General features: G+C 44.1%; 1 protein-coding gene across 8 annotated transcripts in view; it reads right to left on the reverse strand.

The window, feature by feature from the left end:
* LRGUK (leucine rich repeats and guanylate kinase domain containing) overlaps window positions 1-22504 on the reverse strand; it is a 113641-nt gene that overhangs the window by 44855 nt on the left and 46282 nt on the right. For 5 of the 8 annotated variants that reach the window (XM_025471704.3, XM_049093457.1, XM_025471702.3 and 2 more), the window contains 5 exons: window positions 17499-17595; window positions 13158-13271; window positions 10599-10800; window positions 9867-9962; window positions 3449-3847 (listed from right to left, as the gene is read on the reverse strand). In XM_025471704.3, the coding sequence (XP_025327489.1) occupies window positions 3449-3847; window positions 9867-9962; window positions 10599-10800; window positions 13158-13271; window positions 17499-17595 (908 nt within the window). Of the gene's footprint in view, window positions 1-3448; window positions 3848-7399; window positions 8236-9866; window positions 9963-10598; window positions 10801-13157; window positions 13272-17498; window positions 17596-22504 lie in introns of those variants that run through there. The other 3 variants (XM_025471703.3, XM_049093458.1, XM_025471706.3) reach the window with 3 other exon arrangements.

Below are 22504 nucleotides of genomic sequence, written 5' to 3' on the forward strand. Positions count from 1 at the left end.
TTATTAGTATAACACAGGCTCTTCATTTTACAAAAGGATTGCATCTTGGATTTATAAAATGTCAATTTCCTGACCTTGAAATAATATTTGCCATAAATTTTGTCAACACGTACCTTTTGTATATGGTAAGATCCATTTATATAGGCACTGAGTCCTCAAATTTTTGGTATTTTTTTAAATACAGGATGCCAAACACAGCTTCAGATGCTGCTTTTTACACAGCAAGCACTCAACAAATACCTGGTAACTTTTTAAGAGTCAAATCTTGGGTTGGCTGCTTTGCTCACAATTAGCTGCCTTCTGGGAATGTAGCCTCCATATACTTGAGGCGGCGGCCCAATGGTTAATGTGTATGTGACCCCATCTCTGGCCTGAGTAGATTAGTTTAAGAGTGAGCACCTGACCTAATCAATACCTTTCCCTGAAAATTTTTTTTTTTAAATTTTAGGATTAAGGAACATGTAAATTAATCCCTTTCTGGTGGTGGGAGCTGCCAGATGTAAAACCAGATATAAAACTTGAGAGATATTAGTAGCCACATTTGCTGCCATGGGTAGAAACTTGTATATAATCCACCTAAATCAAAGAGAAAGAGCCATCATGGAGAAAGAAAAACAATGAGAGTCCAGTTGATGACAGAAAATACTGGAGATGATGAGTGTCTGCATTATGTTCAGTAACTGGTCTCCAATCTGAGGCTGTGCTGCAACTGTGCCCTCCCCAGAGTTTGGTGGTGTGAGATATTCCACTCCTTTCTTGTAGATTCCCGTAAGCTGGCCCAGGTTAGACATCTGTCACTTGCCAGCAAGAGAATCCTGATGGTATGGATCTATAAAGGAAAACTGACTCCCCTGGACCCTTTCCCCAACAACTCTTTCAACTGATTCAACCAGGTGGTTTGGCATAACAAAGGCATGGGCATGAGGTTCCTATTCAGGGACGGAAGGAAGGTATTCATTTTGAAATACATTTCAAGCAAAAGTTGCAGGTAACATGTGCCGACGCAAATCTACAAATTGGAAGCATGCTTCAGTCACCGTGTCCTGTGTGCAAACAACTGGGTCCTCTGCCCACAAATGAACCGTGGGGCGGGAATCTTTATGGGGGTGACCAAGGCCCAGAAACCGCTAAGGCTTCCTTTTCTCAGGGTTCTCCTTCTGGCTCCCTCAATGCCAGTGGCATGCGAGAATTTTCTCATTTAGAAGTGAACCTTCCTAATGAGTTAAGCAAAAACGATGGCAACATGACATAGCTTCAGCCAGAGTTCGAATGCATACAAGTCTAGACACACAGGCTCCCTGCTGACACCAGTCTTTAAGGCCGTCTCTGGAGCTGGCCGCAGGGGCACTGCGTGTGGTGTAGCCCACTCTAGGGGCTGCTCCTCTAGGCCACAGCGCCAAGCCACGACAGAGGCACTGAGGTGCACAGGCTGGCTGCCTTCTAAGGATCCAATGGCTGGACAGGGCTGTTGTCCACCTGCCTAGGTTTTCTGGGGGGCAGAAGGGAGCTGCTATATATATATAGACTCCTGGTGCCCTGGCCATAGCTTTCCTTGCCGTGACAGCACTGCCTCCAATGGGGCACAGCCGTTAAAGACCCAGGGGCTCCAGGATGGCTTAAACCTTGGTGCTCTGACTGCCCCGAGCTCGCCGTCTTCCTTTCCAGTCGGCCTGCTCCTCAGCAGACACCTGAGTGTGGGGCGTGGTGACAGAGCTCTTGTCCTTTGCTGTTCCCCCATGTTTCCAGTCGTGTTTGTCTTTGGCAGGCTGCCTGGAAGCACTGTCCCTTCGGACAGAGCTCTCTGTGGTCTGGCGGGTCCCTCTGTGGGCTGGTGTCTGTCTGACAGGCGGCTGGGTGGAGGCCTGCTCTGGGGAATCCGAAGCAGTCTGCCCCTTCTGAAACCTTCCCCTTCTATGAGCCTCTTCTTTCCTACTCGGATGCTCCCTGGGAGCAGAATCGTCTGGTTTTGACTCTGCAGAGGACACCTCACTCTGGAGAGGTCTCCTGGGCAGGCGCTGACCCTCCTGAGTTGGTTGGTCACCACTGAGGGTAGCTTTATCTTCCTGAGGCACTCCTCCAGAAGTCTCTCTCTTCAAGGGTGGTCCTGTTCGGGTCACGGCTACCTTCTGAACCAGGTCATCTGGGGGGAGGTTGGCACGGGCCTCTTTTCTGGAATAAGGTACCTTCTCCCGTTTCTCTACTTGTAATAGGGGATCCTCAGGCAATGGTTCGGCCTGGGGGAGTTCAAAGATTTCTGGCATTTGGACTTTTCTTCTCTGGCTCCCCTGAGGGCTCCGAGGCAGGCTGGGGTGAGGGTGGTCGGGTACCTTTGGGGAAGTCAGCTTCCTCTGGGATTCTGGCTGCGAGGCTGTCTGACGGCCTCTAGGCAGTGCCTTTTTCAGATGCCCTGGCCTTTCAGTGGTCTCTCTTTGAATAGGGAGTTTTTTTTCCCTAGCTCCTGTCTGCTGCGCTGGCTCCCAGTTTTGGGGTAAAGCCTGCACATCTGAAATCTTCTTGCTGGAGGAGTGGCCTGCTTTGGGCGCTTGCCTTTCCTTTGCGGGCCTCGAATAATGGTGAGCCCTGGGGTTCTGGGGCAGCTGCTGTTCTGAGAAGGGGGTGGGAATCTGTGGAAGCCTAACCACCTGAGCCTCCTCTTCCCAGGGCAGATCAGGGGCAGCCTGTGGTGTGTGCTCCTGGACAGGGGTGCTGATAAGAGGGAGTTTCACCTCCCTGACCTTTCCTTCCTGGACTTGTTGAGTGCTGTGGTCCAGATGGGGGCTCTGATTTTGTGGTGGTTTGGACTGGGGAGGGCTGATGGGAGGAAATTTACTGGAGTCTCCTTCCTGAGCTGGTGGAGGCCTGGGGGAGGGAATCATGGTTTGATCTGAGGCTGTTCCTAAAGCTTCCTCCCTGCTGGGTGAGAGGAGTTTGGGTGTGGGCCTCCGACTCTGGAGTGGAGCAAGGACCTGCGGCTGAGGCAACCTGGTGGGAGCCAGCCAGCTTCTGGGAAGCAAGGTCATTGGGTTGTCCCTGTGCTGGGTCTGTTTGAGGTCTGCTGAATCCTGAGGATGTGGCAATTCTGGGTAAGGAGTGCTAACCCGGACATATTCTGCTTTTGGGGTTCCCTCCGCTAGAGGCTGTTGAGAATCTTCTGGAGATGTTCCTGCTGTTTTGGCCCCATTCGGGTAGGAAGGGTCTCTTGGAGGCTCATAACGGGTACTGTTGGGTGGCAGAGCTACTGATTCAGTTTCCTTATCCTGGGTTCTCCGGAGGCTGGGGGAGGTTGGGCCAGACCCCTGTAGGGCTTCAGATGGCAGAGGGTCAGTGGAGGTTACCTTGGCTTCCCCTGATTCCTCATCTTGGTCCGGCTGAGGGCTGTGAGCTGGAGGTGGGTCAGGGTGCTGAGAAGGCTCTTGGGAAGGAGTGATGGAAGGCTGCCCTATCTTACCTGCTTTCGCCTCAGATGTCATGGACTCATTTTCAGGGACATTTGTCGTTAGTATTTCTGAAGAAAGATCTGATTGTTGAACATCCTCTTCCTTCTGGTTTGGGGATAAGTCCTGAGCCTGCTGGGAAACACCAAGTGCTGATGAGCTGGGCTGTGGAGGAGGCTCAGCACTGACATGGCTACTGGGAGAACATTCTTCTTGATGGGTTGCTCCCTGAGTCAGCTCTTGGTTCTGGAAGGGGGCTAGGTTCTGGTTTTCAGGGACCTGTGCTTGAATCTGCATTCCAGAGAGACGTTCTGTTATCTGGCCATCTGCTTGCAGTTTTGCCAAGCGCCTTGGGGATGGGACCAGGTGTGCTGGCACCCCGGAGGTGGTCTTCTTGCTAGAAGGAGCTCCTGCTTTAATATAGAAAGAAGTTAGCTAAAAACATCTTAACACACACTATGTAACTAAGGAACTGTAGAAATGACAAAAAAAAATACCTTTTCCTTTTCTGATGCACATAGGCCCTTGAAAAGAATAAAATTACACAGAGAGAAGAACTATAACCATCTCTTCCCCTTGGGGATCCTAGGTGTCTAGAATTCTCTTATTTCATAGAACTTAGAACAATTTTAGCCAACTGAAATCATGAGCTTTGGTAAATAAAAATAGATAGGCTTATTCACAGAACCAAAATTTTATGTCCAGGTCTGCGAGTGGCAAGAATTTTTAAGCAAATGAGATTTAAGATTTCCACAGCTTAGAAGTCAGTGCTGCTTTTGATGGTAGAAACTAGAGGGTATACATCTAAGCTAGGGCAAGTCCCATTTATTTCCTTGTTTAATAGCAGTCCCCTTCAAGAAACTGGAACCAGGAAGGTACAGGAAACTCAACAGGCAGTAAGTCAGTACTGAATGGAAGGAGGCAAAGAATGGATCCCACAGAAGCATGCAGTGCCATGGCTTAGAGGAGCCGCTCCTGAGGATCTGCCCTCCCAGCTGCTGCCCTACCCACCCCCAGGGCCAGTCTTTTCCCTCCAAGTCTAACTGGGTTTCAGCAATGGCTCTCAGAGGCCACTAGCACATTAATGTCGTGGGGCGGGGAAGGGGACGTTTCCTTCGATCACCATGGGAGCAAGTTCTCAGTGTGATTCTGGTCTCATGGACCAACCATGGACACAATCAGCTCAGCAGGCACTTGTTTATGACAGAAGCCCATATATATATTCTGGTGGCCCATATAACATCTTAACCCAGTCTTCAGGACATGGCTCTGAAATGCTGTGGTCAGAGAGGGCATAGCAGTGTGGAACAGCCTCGAAGAAAATAGTCTCAGCTCACTTTGAGGTGACCTGATGCTCAGAGACTGTAAGCTGAGTCAGACCTCTCAGATGACCCCAGGGTAGTCCAACCCCAGAAGCAAACCAGGCTCCTGACTACTGTCCCTTCTCCCTCACAAAGCAGGATGAGCACGGACTATTCTGCGTCTTCACTGAACCTCCTGGTCTGGGCCTCCAGTTGAACCAGATGTCTCTGGGGATGGTGTTGGGGAAAAGCAGAGACAAGGAAAAGCTGGCCTCTTGGTGAGGTTTCTGAGGGGATGGCTCTGCTTATCATTCCTATAGCCCTAGTTCTTGACCGCTATAGATTAAATACGAATTTAGTCAAGCAACAAGTTTAAATTAAAATATAAGAACAGTAAAAATGAAAAATTAAAATTAAAATTAAAAAAAAAAGAACAGTAAAAATGTCTAGAATAGGCCAATTCATAGAGACAGAAAGTGGATGAGTAGTTACTGGGGACTGAAGAGGAGTTACTGCCTAATGGGAATCGAGTTTCAGTGAGGCAGGGCTGATAACTTTTGGAAACAGGTAGTAGTGATGGTTACACAACATTGTGAATGTAGCGAATGCCATTACATTGTACACTTAAAATAGCTAAGATGGCTAATTCTGTGTGTGGTTTTTTTTAATCACAAAAAAGGGAATTTAAAAAACAGAAGGGCATAAGAACAGTGAGACCCAATCCTGAAGGCTCTTCCTAGTTGTTGAACCCCCTGGTTTCCTAGGATCAGACATACAAGGATGTTTTCCCCACTTTTACAATTCAACAATTCACATCATTTGGCAAATGATATACTGCCCTTTATTAGAGATAAAGGCACCGTTTGGGGACCAATAAATTGCTCAGTTTCCCTCCCCTCCACCCCCCCCGCCACCATTTGACTCATCACCATCATCATTTTCCTTTCCCATCAGTCAGAATTCTAAATAATGATTCACAAATATAATTTTGTTCTATGATCTCTATAGCAGGGACTCAGGGTGGTAGTTGGATCAGCTTTTTAAAAACTTATTGGGAGCACCAAATAAGTATTCCGGAAATAGGTTGTACACAGACACATGGAGGATAAAAACCATCCCTTACACGGAGTTGTGAATAGAGTGAGTTTTTTCTTATTTTACAAAAGCTGTATTGTTTACTCAGGGTTTTTTTGTTTTGTTTTGTTTTTTTAGTTTTCAGGCTTTAGAAATGAATATTATCTGCATTGCTATAGGGAAAAAATAAGATCATCTGTACCATGGTTGATAAACATTTTTAATTAATGGTACATCTTAGTACCTCAAGGTTTTATAATCACTCTGTAATTCAAGTTACTATTTTGTATGTGCATTTAACGTAAAGTCACTTAGTCTCTTCTCTGGTAAAGGTTCCCATTTCTGGGTCTAGGCTGATGGGGTTGCTACACTTATAACCTATAGATTTCAAGGTTACTTTGTTCTACTTTCATCATTAAGAGTAGAAATTAAAATTGCATTCTTAGTTACAAATTGGCAACATAAAATTACTAAAGATAAAGCTATGTATTATCACTTCAAATATCTAGGAATACTTTTCAGTTGGCATTGATACAGGATTCCTGCTTGCATTAAAACAATGCCACTGGCCACCAGATTTCTGTTTGTACTGGAGCCTACCTTATAGGCAGTCTAATTAACTGGGGGGAAAAAACCTCAGCAAATTCTAATTCCAGAATGGTCCATAATATTATATGTAGTTGGCTTTGCTTTTTAGAAATGGAAGTTCAAAGTGGTTTCTCTAATCAAATCAATGATTATTGGTAAAATTTAGGATACAAGACTAAGGCTTCCTAATTCCGGTCCAATTTTCTAATTGCTTACACTGCCTTTCATAGAATCTTATAAATTTTTAATTTCTTACCTTTGATAGTTCAGTTATATATTAAAAATATTCCACTATGCTAAAATTATTAATCTAGGGGTCCCATTTATATTTATGTAAGTAATGGAAGTCTTCACGTAAACAGATCAATACTTAAAATCAGAGTGGAAGCAAAAATATAAGAGCCAGCCAGGCCTGGTGCGGTGACCCCACTGGGGCTCTGGTCCCTTCTGGGGGAATCATGATGCTCATTTTGAGGTGACTATGGTTGGGCCCTGCTCTCCTGTGAACATCTGACCTGCCCTCCTTGGCGTATACTTTACAGCCCTGAAACTCCAAGAGGCCACTGGCTCTACTCTTAAGCCACCAGAGATCCTTTAAAAGCTTTATTAGTAAGGACTATGGTCATTAGAATTTTTAAATACTCACTTGAATAATGTCTGGCCTCCACAAAGCCACTTTAGGTGCAAGTTTATCCTTAAACGATCAACCAAAAACAGTAACGTCCTTCATGGATTAACACTATTTAAATAAAATGAGGTATTTGGCTTCTTAAGAAAACACATTATCTTCCAAAACACTAAACCTGCCAGGAAAATGGGGGTCTACTGAGGCCAGTGAATTGATGTATTAATTATAAACCCTCCCATCTACTTCTTAAAGCTGAGGCTCATATTAATCAATAACCAGATGGCCCCATTTCAGTTATTAAACATATCTGAGAGGGATAACATTTTAACAAATTCTATAATTCATACTTTCCACGAAATCAGACAGGCCTAACCTAATTGGTCCAAATAAATGAAGTTTTATTACACCCTTTAAAACAGGAGTCTCTTTTCCTATGCACACATTATCTGGTCTATTAACCCGCTAAATGGCAACTACACCCAATAGTCAGCATCCTGGTGGTTTCAGGATACAGAAGGCTGGAGCCCTGCTGGCTGTACAGGCTGAGTCCTGCTCAAGTGCTGCAGCTCAGAGGTGCCCTCGGTGCTATGGACTGACAAACATGCTTCTCCCCAAGACTCAGAACTGCTCAGGCTCAGGGGACTGGCTGTGCTCATCGAAATCCACAAGGGGCTGATTTAAAAGCCAGAACATCAACTTATTAATTTACAACGGGAGATGGGCCTGGCTCAGGGAGCAAGGCAGGGTGCTCTCACGTAGGAGACTGCCCCCAACGGGACAGGTCCACCCTGGGGACCAAATTAAAGATCAGAAGTTGCTGGGTTAGCGAAGTTGGAGAGCAAAGTGAGTCAGATTTCCTCAAGAGAAACTTCCATCTAGCTACCAAAGCCTTGTAGATACATGGTGCACCCTGCCGGGCACGGCTTTCTAAAGAGCTGATGCCTGATGCGGAGGATTGGAGCAGTGCTGGAGAAACACGTGGGCACGCTCCTAACTGAATGCCCTCCTTCGGTAGACCAGGCACGGTCCTCCACTCCTCTACGAATGCCTATTTTGTACACAGGGCACACTTTCCTCCAGGGACTCTCCAGCCAGCAAGTCACACCCTGGCCCCCTATCTCCTAGACAACATACAGAGGACAGCCTCGCTCTGTTATCTGTTGTTACAGGTTCACACTGACCTCCTTCCAGAATTCCAAGGGTACCTGACCTGAAAAAAAAAAAATGTGTAAAATTGCAAAAGATTGGACTCTAGCAAAATCATGGCCTGGCCTGCTTCCACCTGGTGGAGATACAACCTGGCCAGCAAATTCCAATTCGGCCAAGTGTCACAAAGGCTAAAGCACAGGAGCACACAGCAAGCCAGGGTCTCACGTTAACATTTTACAATGTGTGATTCGTGAATGCAGTTCAGCCCACTGGGGAGGACCTTCTCTCTCTTTATCAGGGTGGTAAAAACGCACGTAACAAAGTTGCCCATCTTCACCACTTTAAAGTGTACCGTTCAGTAGTGTTACGTATATTCACACAGTTGTGCAACCAATCCCGTGAACTCTTTCCATCTTGTAATTGTGAAACTATAGTTGTGAAGCAACAGCACTCTGTCCCTCTGCTTCCCCAGCCCCTGGCAACCATTCCATTTTTCTGTCCTTATGGATTTGACTACTCGAGGTACCTCCTAAAAGTGGCATCAGACTATATTTGTGTTTTTGTGACCAGCTTATTTCACTGTGCAGAATGTTCTCAAGGGTCATCCACACTGTAGCCTGTGTTCAGAATCCCTTTCCTTTTTAGGACTGAAAAATATTCCATTGTATTTATAAAGCACATTTAGTTTATTCATTTGTCTGTCAATGAACATTTGGTAGCCTCTCAGCTACTGTGAACAATGCTGCACTCACTGGTGTGCAAGTTTCTGTGGAAGTCCCTGCTTTCAGTTCTTGTAGGTATATACTCTGATGAGGAATTGCTAGATCACACAATAATTCTATTTTTAATTTTGGGGGGAACCATTAGATTATTTTCCACCAGAGCTATACCATTTTGCCTTCCCAATTTCTCCACATCCTTGCCAATGCTTCTTTTCTCTTGTTTTTTTTTTTTTTTTTTCATAGCAGCCATCTCCATGGGCATGCAGTGGATTAGAGAGAAACTTCAATCCATCTCAAAACATTCATGTACCAAATTTCTAAGTTAGGGTTTTAGAATTCCTAGGTTCCAAGGAGATGGCATAGACACTGCTCTATGGCCTGTGCTATTTGCTGCACATGCTCCATGAGGCATTAACTCTCCATTATTGGAGGGCATTGCCACCACTCCATCTAGCAAGACAGTCATTTGAAGCTCAGAACAGTGAAGCAGCTTGCCTAAGGGAGCAGGAGGGCCACAGCCAGGCTCACATCCTCTGACTGCACTCTTCTACTATAACCTCTAGTAGTACAACATTTTGAGGACAGTAGCAACGCAAAGGAGAAAAAAAGCCTATTGGGTTGAAACAACACTAATACCAACCACCCAGCAGAACACCACCTCAGCTCCCCATCAGAGCCAGACTTCTGGAAGGCTGAGTTCTGAACTGGAAGGCTGACCCTTATTTACCATAAACCTTCAAGGAGGTACTGGCCATGTGTCCCTGAAGGACAGTCCTCTAAGTTCCACTATGGCCACCACGACAAGGAGAGAGACAGATCCAGAGGGCTGATTTGCACAGCTTTTGTGGGAACAATCACGCCAGGAAGTAGAGGGGTTAGTGAGTTAGAACCAGTGTGAGGCTGGGGGATGAGTAACCCAGATAGCAATTCACAGATTTGGTTTCCTGACACGAAAGGAATGCGGTAGTACCTGCAGTTGGAGCCAAATTCTTCGATGTTTCCTCAGATAATCCAAGGTATTCTCTGATGAGTTGACTCAGCTTTTGGTAGGCAACTTCCAGATCATCTACAGTAGGTGAGAGAAGGTACTTTAAGGCAACAGAATCACATTAAAATATAGTCAATTTGCAACTATTGGTGGTAACGAGTTTTTAAGCCACATCTAATTTTGTGACTATTGTGGTAGGTAGGCAGAATTCTAAGACCCTAGTGACACTTCACCCTCATATCACTGCCTCCCTTCAGTGCTGGCAGAACCTGTGAATGTGAGGGGCTACTACTCCTATGATTATGTCAGGTTAAAGGGCAAAACGGATTTTTGAAATGTAATGAAGGTTACTCATCAGTTGAGTTTGGGCCAGTCAGAAGGAGGACCACCCAGGTGGGTCAACACTTAACCACATGAGCCCTATAAAGAGAGAGTTTTCTGGTAGCAGATGAGGAATGCAGAGACTTGGAGCACAAGGAGAATCTGATGTGCTGTCGGCGGCTTGAAGACAGAGGGGCCCCAGGAACAGGACCTGGGAGCCGTCTCAAGGATGGAGGGCAACCCCTGGCAGACAGCCAACAAAAGAAGCAGGAACCCCAGTTCTACAACCATAAGAAACTGCAGTCAGCCAACAGTTAAGAATGTACGTTAGACTAGATTTTTCCCCTAGTGACCTTATATTTCAAAAATAAAACTTTGCTGAAAGTTACTGACCTGCATTGATGATTGCATCAAAATATCCTGGAAATTTCTGATTGATTTTAATATAAAGGTCCACTCTGGAGACAGCAAATTCAATCTCTACACGACTGAATAATCCTTTTCTCCGCAAATATCCCTCATATTTTTCCTTGTCCGTGGGTACCACCAGGATATATCGAGGTTCAAAATAGGAACATTTCAAACTTCTTACACCCTATTTGTTTAAAGAAAAGATAATAGATTGGAAACAGATACAATTTAGAAATCATGTTGCAGACACCTGACAACACAGGTATAATAAGTAGTCTTGTATTAGAAGATTTATTTGTATAATAAGCTATTATTTCCCTCTAAATATCTCAAGGTTGGATCATTTCCCTTTGTCAAATATTGTTATTGGAAATAAAAGAACTACCTGGATGTCATCTAACTAATCACTCTAATAAACATGACAGTTAAAAAAGAAAATTGCTAAGGGTGCCTGGGCAGCTCAATCAGTTAGGTGTCTGACTCTTGATTTGGTTCAGGTTATGATCTCAGGGTCATGAGATTAAGCCCTGTGTTGAGCTTCAAGCTGGGCTTGGGGGGCCTGCTTGAGATTCTCTTATCTCCCTCTGCCCCTCCCCCAATTCATGCTCTATAAAAATAAGTAAATAAATAAAATTTTACAAAATTGCTAGATACAAACAGGTACACTCATTGTAGTGTTGCATCTTTAGTACTGCAAAGTAATCTTTTTTTTCCAGATTTCATTTTTAAGTAATCTCTAAACCCAATGTAGGGCTTGAATTCACAACTCCTAAGATCAGGAGTCTTACACTTTACAGACTGAGAGAGCCAGGTGCCCCGATGAAAAGTAATTTCAAGTCTGCATTTCAAAGAGCACCCTTGGAAGCTCCAGGAGATAAAGATATTACTACAGATAAAAGGTTCTCCCTGTTGCCCCTTTGTCATCTCCCCGGGACCCTTCCTATTCCTAAACCAGCAACCTGGTTGGGCTGGTTCCTACTATATCTCCCATCTTCTACCCAGAACAAGGGACACCCAAGCTCCTGCTGCCAGGAGCTCACAGGGTTGAGTGGGTGGTCTGTGGATCGGAAGGGCTGAGCCATGACCGACCTCGTTTCTCCAGCTACTGTAGGCTAGAACAAAGCCTGCGAGCTCCCCAATCACCAGTTTCCTCATGGGTGAAATGCAAGAGCCCTTCCAAATGAACTCTAAAGTTCCTTCCACCTTGATTCCATCATCAGGAGTTTAACTCAATGGTTAAAATCTGTGTTTTAAACATTTGGGGTGCAGAGGGGAGAGGCTCTTTTAAAAAAAATAATTTCTAAAAGTGCCAATGACTAGAGCCATTTGGAAAAATGCTTTCGCTTGAGAGAATCAGGGACATAAAACCTGGTTTATAGGTTGGAAACAAGTAGAAGAAAGTTCTCTGAGAGGAGAAAGGAAGCAGGAGCCAGCACTCAGAGAACCAGTGGACTGGAGAAAGGTAAGCATACGCAGCTGGAGAGTTTCTTGTCTGAGGAAGATAGTTTTGGGAAAAGGCCTCGGTTATTTTTGTTTGTTTTTTGCTTATTAGCATAGAAACACAGACAATCTCTTTGAATACGTAAAAGCAATCAATTGTGGAAAGATGAGAGCTGCAGGATTTTGAAGTTAGAAAAACTAAAGAACTGGAAGAAACATGACCAGTTTCATGGAAGGGAGGCAACACACCAATCCATGTGGTCAAAAAGGAATCACAGTCTCCTGCTCTGCCCAGTTAGAAAAGAAACGGGTTTTAAAGAAGTTTCAGAGTCGATAGTAAAGGAATATCAGACCAGCCCCAGATTTGGGTTTCTCTAAGTCTGATCCAACGGAATCGTTTTTCAAACTTCTGACTACAAAACTGTTAGACCGCGCAGCAAAACTACCTTAAAAAGACAATCCGTTGTCTTTAGAGATTTCATGTACTTAGTAAAGCTATGAATTTTTAAAATAAATAAGTGGGATGGTCATGGTTTTACTTTGGATCTGGACTTGAGAGTAACTTCTATATATTCTGATTACTGAAGACCACTGGGGAAGATAAGATATGGGGACAGAGAGGAAATCTCCTGAAATCGGCAAGTCTACACTGCTCAGAGCAGGAAAGGACTGCAGCCGGTGAGCCAAGCAGAGTCAATGACAGCACAGCCCCCTTGTCTCCCATGAAGAATCAGAGAACACCACCGACTGCACAGAGCTACCAGGCCAGCCCTGCAGAGAAGGATCTTTACCCGTGTCACTTTATAATAAACAGAGACCAGGCCCAAAAAGCAAAGGGATAATTTGGTGAGGAAATTAACTTAGAAAATAAGTCCTGAGTGGCATTTTTATTCACAGGATACACGCCATGCCTTGTGTCATGCATGAGTCTTGTCATTTAATTGTTCATGTCTGGCCTCCCCCATAGGAAGTATAAGCTCCCGCTGTGCCTGGCAGTGTGGTACCTGCACATCGTAGCCCCCTCCTCCACCCCAAATATAGATATACAGACTCATGTTCACACACATTAAAAATAAACCAATGGAATGGAAAAACACTTACTTCTATTTCCATGTGAATACAGCTTGCTAAACCATCTCTTGCGATACCTTCAATGGTGTCCCTATTTAACCCGTAGTTGTGACGACCATAAGTGAATGTTAGAATGAACTTCCCCTGTAATTTGAGAAGTACAGATTTTCATATCACAGCTGCCACAGTGAAATTTAATATAAAGTTATATGATGTCTTACTTTCACGTACGTGCCTCCATGAAACTTACATATGTGAGCAATTGCATAATAGGGTGGACAGTGGGGTTACGAGACTTACTATCAAAATACAGTAGAGAAATCTGTTCAGAATTCTCAGGTGGCAAAAAAAAAAAAAAAAAAAAAAAAAAATTAGTTTTTAGAGATGCCCTAATTGGCTGACAAAACACGTGGGGAGAGTGAAGGTACTGAAGCTCGCGGTAGAATGGGTCATTCTGCTTACCCACCTGCTTCCTTGCCAACCCCACACCATAAACTGCATCACTGAGAAACATAACAGATAGCTCGCCCTTTACCTCAGCCACGTGGGCTATGCTGGCATAGCAGGTACCCCAGGAAAAAGCTCCCATTCCCAAAAGCCCTGCATTCCCAGATAAGCCAGGAGGCCATGAATTACACGGACATCCTAAAACGTTTCTATCCTGAGATAAGCCATGAAAAACAGACCCAATTCTGTTTTTTTCCCCCTTATGAAACAGAGCTTTTTATTGAAACTGTGCCAAATGTTTCTCAACAAAATTGGTGTGTTCCCTGTCGTCATTAGAGGTATAAATGCTGCCTTCAATCTACATTCTGGAAGCCCAGTTCCTCCCAAAGCTGTTTTCCCTTTCAAAATAGTCCAAGTACAAACATTATATGTTCTCATTCATTTGGGGAATATAAATAATAGTGAAAGGGAAAACAAGGGAAGGGAGAAGAAATGTGTGGGAAATATCAGAAAGGGAGACAGAACGTAAAGACTGCTAACTCTGGGAAACGAACTAGGGGTGGTAGAAGGGGAGGAGGGCGGGGGGTGGGAGTGAATGGGTGACGGGCACTGGGTGTTATTCTGTATGTTAGTAAATTGAACACCAATAAAAAAAATAAAAAAAATAAAAAAAAAAAATAACAAAAAAAAAAAAAAAAAAAAAAAAACAAATAGTCCAAGTAAAATTGTGCCTCTCAAACTGTCTAGGTGTTCTCTTTGGAGGTATTTGTTAAACCACTAGGTCTAGTCTAAATTGGAAAGCTGGGGATCCCTGGGTGACTCAGCGGTTTAGCGCCTGCCTTTGGCCCAGGGCGTGATCCTGGAGACCCGGGATCGAGTCCAACGTCGGGCTCCCGGCATGGAGCCTGCGCTTCCCTCTGCCTGTGTCTCTGCCTCCCTCTCTCTATGTCTATCATAAATAAAATCTTTAAAAAAAACTGGAAAGCTGATGACAAAAGGAGGAATAAAAAAATATGGAAGATCTTGGTGACTGCGGCCCCTCATGTACGGGATTTTAAAAGAAATGATGACCACTTGCAAGGCTGAATCCCACTGATTGAATCCCATCAAATGATGCCATCATCACTAAGGATAGTAGCAGTTGGGAGCCCTTTATACTACATGCGGCTCCTGGCTTCAGATGTCCTGGACACTTGCAGGTGGGGGACAGGCTATCTGTCAAGGTGGTATTGCAAGCCCGAGACACAGCATCTCTTGGGGGAGGGGGGTCTCTAGTGAATGTGTCTGCTATGAACGAGGAGGAAAATCCACACACCTCATAATCCAAAGAAGTTTATATTGTGTATTCTAAAAGTTAAAAGCCCAACAGTAAATATCCTTAATGTTTTATTCCCTCAATGTCATACCTTTTTTGTTCTTTGGAGCAAACACTAGGACATCTTTTCTTTTTACAGATATATTGCATCTAGATAGATACTGAATCTCCCATCAGGTATGTATTTATCTTGTTTACTGTGATTCATCCTGTTTTCGAAAGTTTTTTTTTTTTTAAAAAGGTAGGGAGGAGCAGAGGGAGAGGGAGAGAATCTTAAGAATCAACACAGGGTTCGATCTCACAATCAATCCTGAGATCATGACTTGAGCCAAAATCAAGAGTCCAATGCTTAACTGACTGAGCCACCCTCGCGCCCCTCATGTGCACTCCTAAATCACATTTCAGACATAGGAGTTTCTTGTGTGTACAAGGGCCTCCCTCTGTGGATCCCAAAAATATTTTCTGGAAGAATGCAGAGTTGGGAGGACTCTGGCAGTGTACTTTTATATATAAAACAGGCCCTGTTAAATTTTTTTAAAGAATTGAAATTAAGTGTTCCTCCATCTTCTGGCTGGTGATTCTCCTCTCATACCTTCCTGCTTGCAGATTTCTTAATAAACAGCAATAATCACATTTCTGAAGCCTCCAGATCTGTGATCTTATTTTGACAAGAGAGGAAGAATATCTGCAGAGAAATGACTGCATTTATGCCCTGAAAAAAGGTTCACGTATCAGTAAGCATGTGGTAGGTGACAATCCACGTGTTGGTGATGAAGGGATGGAGGAGTGCCTGGGTCTGACTGTCCCCCAGAGATGTCTGGGGCTGCGCCACGCCAAGGTTGTCTGTCAAGGGGTGAGGCAGGCTATCTGGGTGGGTGTTCTGGGGAGAGAGGCTGTGTGCACAGCAGGCTGAGTGCACTGGTGTGACTGGTGAAGCTGACAAGGTGTCCTGAGTTTGTAACCTCTAGGTTTGCCTCTTCATGAATCAGTCACAAGCTCAATCTAAAGAAAAGGAACTCAGAAGCAAAATTCAAGTTGAAGAAAATGACATTATATTGAAGTAATATATGTTAACAGAAGCAGTAAAAAACGAGTACTGCTCAACCACATAAGGATTTTGTAGAAATAGAGAGAGTCAAACTGTAAAACCAAATATGGTATATAAGTACAGCTATTTTGTAGACTAGGAATTGAACCAACTTTGTTACGACCAGTATGATAAGGTATGGAACGTCAGGGGAGCATATGGGGTACTGAGAACAGATGAAATGAACCAAGAAAAAGAAGTCTAAGGCTCTAACAAGAGAAATTAACATGAATTTCAGGAACTAGCTGTCTTTCAAACCAAAGAGTCCTGAAGGAATCCTTCTTACTAATATCCAGATAACGCTTTCTATCTCTATTAAGGCTTTTAAAAATATAAAATCCCAAAGTACTCTTGACACACTATAGTGAGCTACCAAAATACAGCCCTAGGAGAGAAGATTATAAAGAATCTCCGAGATGTTCTTTTGAGAAGATTGGAGGGGAACAGCCTAGGGGTTACAGGACTTTCTCACTTGAGTTTTTCTGTGAATTCAAGAGAAAGCATGCACTATGTGTAAAGTTGGCCATTTGAAATTAAAGTCCTAGAAACTGCAGATCCCATGCTTAACTGTACCATAGTTTTGTGCACTGAAGTATAATGTGAGAGGTTAAGGCTGTCTATGTGTCCAAGACGGGCCAAGTGACTAGGACACACCATGATAAAAGGGTGCTTAGGGCCACAACAGTTAGAAAGCACCAGTGATAAGGCACCGGGGTGGCTCCATCAGTTAAGCAGCCAGCTCTTGGTTTCAGCTCAGGTCATGATCTCAGGGTCCTGGGATCGAGCCCTGCTTCAGGCTTGCGCTCAGCATACAGTCTGCTTGTCCCTTGCCCTCTGCTCCTCTCCCTGCTCCTTCTCTCTCATAAATAAATAAAATCCTACAAGAAGAAGAAAGAAGAAAGAAGAGGAAGAGGTAGAAGAAGAAGAAGAAAGAAGAAGAAGAAGAAAGAAGAAGAAGAAGAAGAAGAAGAAGAAGAAGAAGAAGAAGAAGAAGAAGAAGAAGAAGAAGAAGAAAGAAGAAGAAGAAAGAAGAAGAAGAAAGAAGAAGAAGAAAGAAGAAGAAGGAAGAGGAAGAAGGAGGAAGGAGGAAGAAGGAAGGAGGAAGAAGGAAGGAGGAAGAAGGAAGAAGGAAGAAGAAGAAGAAAGCATCATTAATAGCAAACAGGACAGAAAACTCCAACATTAAGGGATGCTCAATTCACAAGCTTCACACATCAGATCAAGTCTGATTAATAACAGCAGCAGGTGATAAACACAGACCATGAGAACTCTTCATAATGCTCTTACTTCTAGTTTTTTAAAGCGTCTACTCATTCAGCTTTATTGAAAATTTACAATATTCTTTCCAAGATCGTAAAATACCGCAGCCTGTCAACAAGGATGTATATATGGTTTATGAAAAAAACCAAGAACACTTCTCTCATAACAAACGGAAATATTTCTCTCTTTTTATCACTAGCTGCTAACATTGCTACCGGAGGACACGTATTTCTTGTGCAATACCAATAAAGAACGTTCTTACCATGTTTAGCATTTCATCAAAAACTTCCTGAGAGATAAAGTGATAATCGACTCGATCCCCTTCTCCAAAGTAAGGTGGTCTTGTGGTGTGACAGGCCCTGAAAACAGAGTAGATAACTGGGCTACTGCCAGCAGCTTGACATTCAAAACAGAAAAGTTTTTTGGTAGAAGTATGTTTTAAAAAGTCGAAATTGACCCACGAATCATGAATGGTGAAGCAACGTAGTTGTGAAAGCACTGTGGTTTTGAAGTGCTAGACTCCATCCAGCTGCTGTACTCTAGGGATGATACAAATGCCGGACTATCCAGTCTTGACTCATTATGGTTGATCACCTCTGAACCACATCCTCTGCTGTCACGCACCACCACTTGGGTTCCTCACTCATGCAATCCTACCCGACAGTCTTGGTGTCCTCTCTGCTCTGCGGGCACTTCTCCACGGCCTTCCTCATCCCTCACCTGGCCAGCCCACCTGTCTCCAAGGACTCGTGGTAAGTGCCCTCTCCCCCACCTGCCCCTGCCCCAAAGCCTTTCTTGACACGCTATGGCTGGTCATGCTCCTCCTCTTTACATGTCCACACGTGGTGCCTGCCACCCCGATTGCATCCCAGTTCCTTGGGAGGCCTGGGAACGGAAGCCACAAATGGAGCTCTCAGCTCAACCAGAGAGGCCCGTGCTGATCACGGTCTGTGACGCATCCCCTCCCTGTCCCCGGACCCCCCACTTCCTCTCTGTCGCCAAAACTGCCTTCCTTTATCCACATATGTGCTTTTTCCCTGTCTTTCCCCAGCAGGATGTCTGACTCATGAGGGGAGGACTTGATCTTGTTCATCTTACTTGCTACTGCTTCCCCCACACCTGGCCCATAGCAGGCAGTCGCTAGTTATCTGTAACATGAACGAGTGAATGAAACTCGGGAGGTGGGTAACAGGCATGATGAACTCCATTTGGCAGAGAACAACCGAAATGGCTAGTCTAAGGCCACAGAGCAGGCCAGTGTGGGTCTCAGAGCTAGATAATGGGGTCCCCGACTAGCCCACACTCCTGATTTCATACCATTCTGCCTCCCTGGTGTTAAGTTCTGGGAATGCAAACTGATCTTTATATTATCCTGTGATTTTATTTTATTTTTAAAGATTTTATTTATTTGAGAGCGAGCACACGCAGAGGGAGAGGGAGAAGCAGGCTCCCCACTAAGCAGGGAGCCCGACGCAGGGCCCAACCCCAGGACTCTGGGATCATAACCCAAGCCGAAGGCAGATGCTTAACCGACTGACCCACTCAGGCGTCCCAGTATCATCCTCTGGTTTTAAAGGACATAGAGAAGAGCTAGATATTTGACATGTTGTTTCATTACTGTTTCCATTTTACAGATGATGAAATTGAGGCAACAACAATTAAGTAAGGTGACTAAGCAGCAAGGCCAGGATGACTCTGTGTCCATCCCTTTTACTATCATGCTAAAAGCATAAGTCACAACCTCAAAAGCCTCTTTGTTACCAAGTCAGAGTCCAGTTCTTACAATTTATACTGCTGTTCCCCTTCCGTTATGAACAAGAATTAACTAGACTAGTAAATTTTAAGGTCTTAACATTGTATTTAAATTATAGACCCAGGAAAGAGAGTATATCCTAAGAAAAGACTGTCAAAACACCGTGACATTTGTGTCATTGTGTGAATACACTGGCATTTCTACACACACCTTGGCAGGGCCCTGGGACCCTCTGTCTTCTGGTATCCCTGACAGTTGGGAGAGATAAATCAGTGACTTGGCACCCTGTGCTGTCCACCCTTATCATAGCCTTGAAGTGCTGTTTTGGATTTGCATTTTCCAACAAAGGAATTGAGCGGCAGGAATTTTTTCAGAATTTCTAAAAGGAAGACAAAGCAAAGAAATAATCGGAAGCTTCTAGGCAGGTAAATAAAGAGATGGCTTTACTGATGTGGAGAATGCGGATGACAGAGCCTGTATCCACTGCAGAACCTTCCATTAAGAAGGACCTACGATGACCTGTGGGTTTTTGAATCCTGTCATCCAATTTTCACATGTAGAAATATTCCCTGTGAAGCGTGCTGCCCCAGTGCGAACATCTTGAAAAGGAAATACTACCTAACAGAAGCAGTGTTTTACTCAACTTAGAGGGAAAAAATGGTGCCAAATTTTAGACAAAGACATTCGTTTGGGCCATCACCTTCAGTTTCCTTTTTCTCCCTGGTCTCAATACGATTCCATTTGTACTTCAGATTTCCATGAGTTTATTATTCACTAATTAATTTGCTAGTTAAGTCATGGTGAATTAGTTAAGTCAGGGTTTGCAGTGGGAGCCACGCCAAAAGAGCTTTAATGTCAGAGCACAACGCTGGTCCTGAGGAGAGGTCTAAAAGTGAGTTTAGACATTCGCAAGGCCTGCTCATGGGTCAGGGGTCATGGTTCTAAAGAACCAACCCTGTGGAGAAGAGGAGATGATCAGAGGCAAAGGAACCCACAAGGTCAGACCAAATCATGAAATGGAAAACTATCCGGGAAAACATAATAGGAAGAAAAGATGTCTGGGACGAGCTAGCCGTTGGATGAGTAGAAATTTCTTCCATTTGATTCAGAAGCATTTAGTTTTACAGTCTCAGCTCTGGACCAGGTTGCCTCAGGAAACAACAAACTTCTTGTTACTGCAGACATTTAGGCAGAGGTTTGGCTGCAAGAACATCTAAATTCAAGCACATGCTATCACACGGTACTGTGGGTATGTGAACTCTTCCAAGTTCAAAGGCTCTCCACAGAAGCTCGGATCTTCTAGGACATTCAGTAGGAAAATTAAATTGGTCCTAACCTTCAATGCAAATTATATGTCAACTAACTGCTAGGCATTTAAAAGAGATCGTCAACACCTAAGAATTCCAGCACTGGTCTTCCAGGAGGAAGGTGCCTGTTGTTCTCTCCGCCTAGAAGGTGCTCCTGCTTGAGTTCTGCATCCCACTTGCTGTCCACTTCTCCTCTCCTGGAGGCTCTTCACTTCCCTCCTCCTGACACCCATCAAACTAGCCTATTAGCCAGCGTTTACCTGCCTGCACTCTACCTCAGCTCTCAGAATGGGACCCACATCTGCTTGTTCTCCAGTTTACCGCTGGAACAGGACCCAGGACCGGTGCTCCATAAACACTGATTAGGTGAATAAATGAATCATTCTGCTGGCTTGTCACATCTGTATAAACAGACGCTGGATTAGACTGTGTTAAGGTAGCTGGAGCTCATACCTCATTTAGCTAAACAGCTATGGTCTTTTACTTTACTACCATACCAAGAGTAAAGAGATTTGGTAGTCAACATCATGAAAAAAGTTATAAAAATAGGGACTGCTGTAAAATAGAGATGGAAGAAAGAAGAATAAAGTTTTTCTTTCATAACTATTCGGATCGCTTTCAAGGCCTCAAATCTGGAAGATGAACAGGTGTTCTGGCCCTGTTGTATGTTTCTCTCAGTATTCATTACTCTTCCGGGGAGCCACTGATTTGTGTGGTCATATTAAGGTTGGAAATAGATTTTGAAGGCAGTAAATTCATATCTCCATGTATGACTAATACAGGTAAAGAAAGAACCACCAACCTATTTCTAAAACCAAGAACAAAAAATCAAAATCTAAAACAAGAACAAAAATCTCTCAGCCATTCCAAGACCTGTCACACCACTGTGTCATGCTTTTAATGGATATACAACTCAGTGTGCGGGAATTTCATGGAATGTCTCAGTCGTGGGTCAATGTATTTAAAAAGGAAGACAGAGGGGCGCCTGGGTGGCTCAGTCAGTTAAGTGGTTAACCTTCAGCTCAGGTCATGATCCCAGGGTCCTGGGATCAAGTCCCACATCATGGTCCTTGCTCAGTGGAGAGTCTGCTTCATCCTCTCCCTCTGTACCTCTCCCAGCTCATTCTCAAATAAATAAATAAATAAATAAATGAATGAATGAATGAATAAATAAATAAATAAATAAATAAATAAATAACATCTTTTAAAAAGTGTTTAAAAAGACAGAATACCAGAAGATGGAAAAGATTCAGGCAAATGGCAGAGAAAGTACCTTTGCAAATACTTGTGTGTTTCATGATGAAACTGTTTTCATGCCTTTTTCCCCATTTAATTTTAAAAAACAAAAAAAATTATGTTGGATAAAGAATTTTAAAAATCTAAATGAGAGCAATGACTTGCCTCTGAGGATGTGCTTTGGTTTTATCATTTGTTTTAATTAGAAAGTTGCTGTTGACAAAGTAGTACTATCTTACTTCCTCCACGGATGGAATTACTAGCTACCTAATACCTTCTTTTTAATCCAATGCTATGACCTTTGATCCATGCCTTGATGGAATTTTTAGATGTGCCACTGAGCCAGCCCTGATCTTGGCCTTTGTGAGGATGCAGGTAATGCGGGACCAGGCTTCTGAGCCTATGAGGGAGGCGGGTGAGTGTGTACTTGGTAGCAAGGTAGTTAGGAGAATCTTTCCACACTCGCCAGTAATTCCATCCAGAGGAGAAAGATGGCAGCAGTAGTAGTAACATTGTAGGCATGAAGTTAGTTTTAAGATTTTGTTTTACTATCTTGTTCATGACATTAACTGAAGGTCTGAGGTCCCCACTAGATTATAAATTTCATGAAGGTTGGGCAGCCCAGGTGGCTCAGTGGTTTACCGCTGCCTTCAGCCCAGGGCCTGATCCTGGGGACCCAGGATCAAGTCCCACGTCGGGCTCCCTGCATGGAGCCTGCTTCTCCCTCTGCCTGTGTCTCTGCCTCTCTGCCTCTGCCGCTCTCTCTCTCTCTCATAAATAAATAAAATCTTAAAATAGGGATCCCTGGGTGGCGCAGCGGTTTGGCGCCTGCCTTTGGCCCAGGGCACGATCCTGGGGACCTGGGATGGAATCCCATGTCGGGCTCCCGGTGCATGGAGCCTGCTTCTCCCTCTGCCTATGTCTCTGCCTCTCTCTCTCACTGTGTGCCTATCATAAATCAAAAATAAATAA

This window comes from Canis lupus, chromosome 14 (genome assembly GCF_003254725.2).
Source record: "Canis lupus dingo isolate Sandy chromosome 14, ASM325472v2, whole genome shotgun sequence".
NCBI classification, from domain to species: Eukaryota; Metazoa; Chordata; class Mammalia; order Carnivora; family Canidae; genus Canis; species Canis lupus.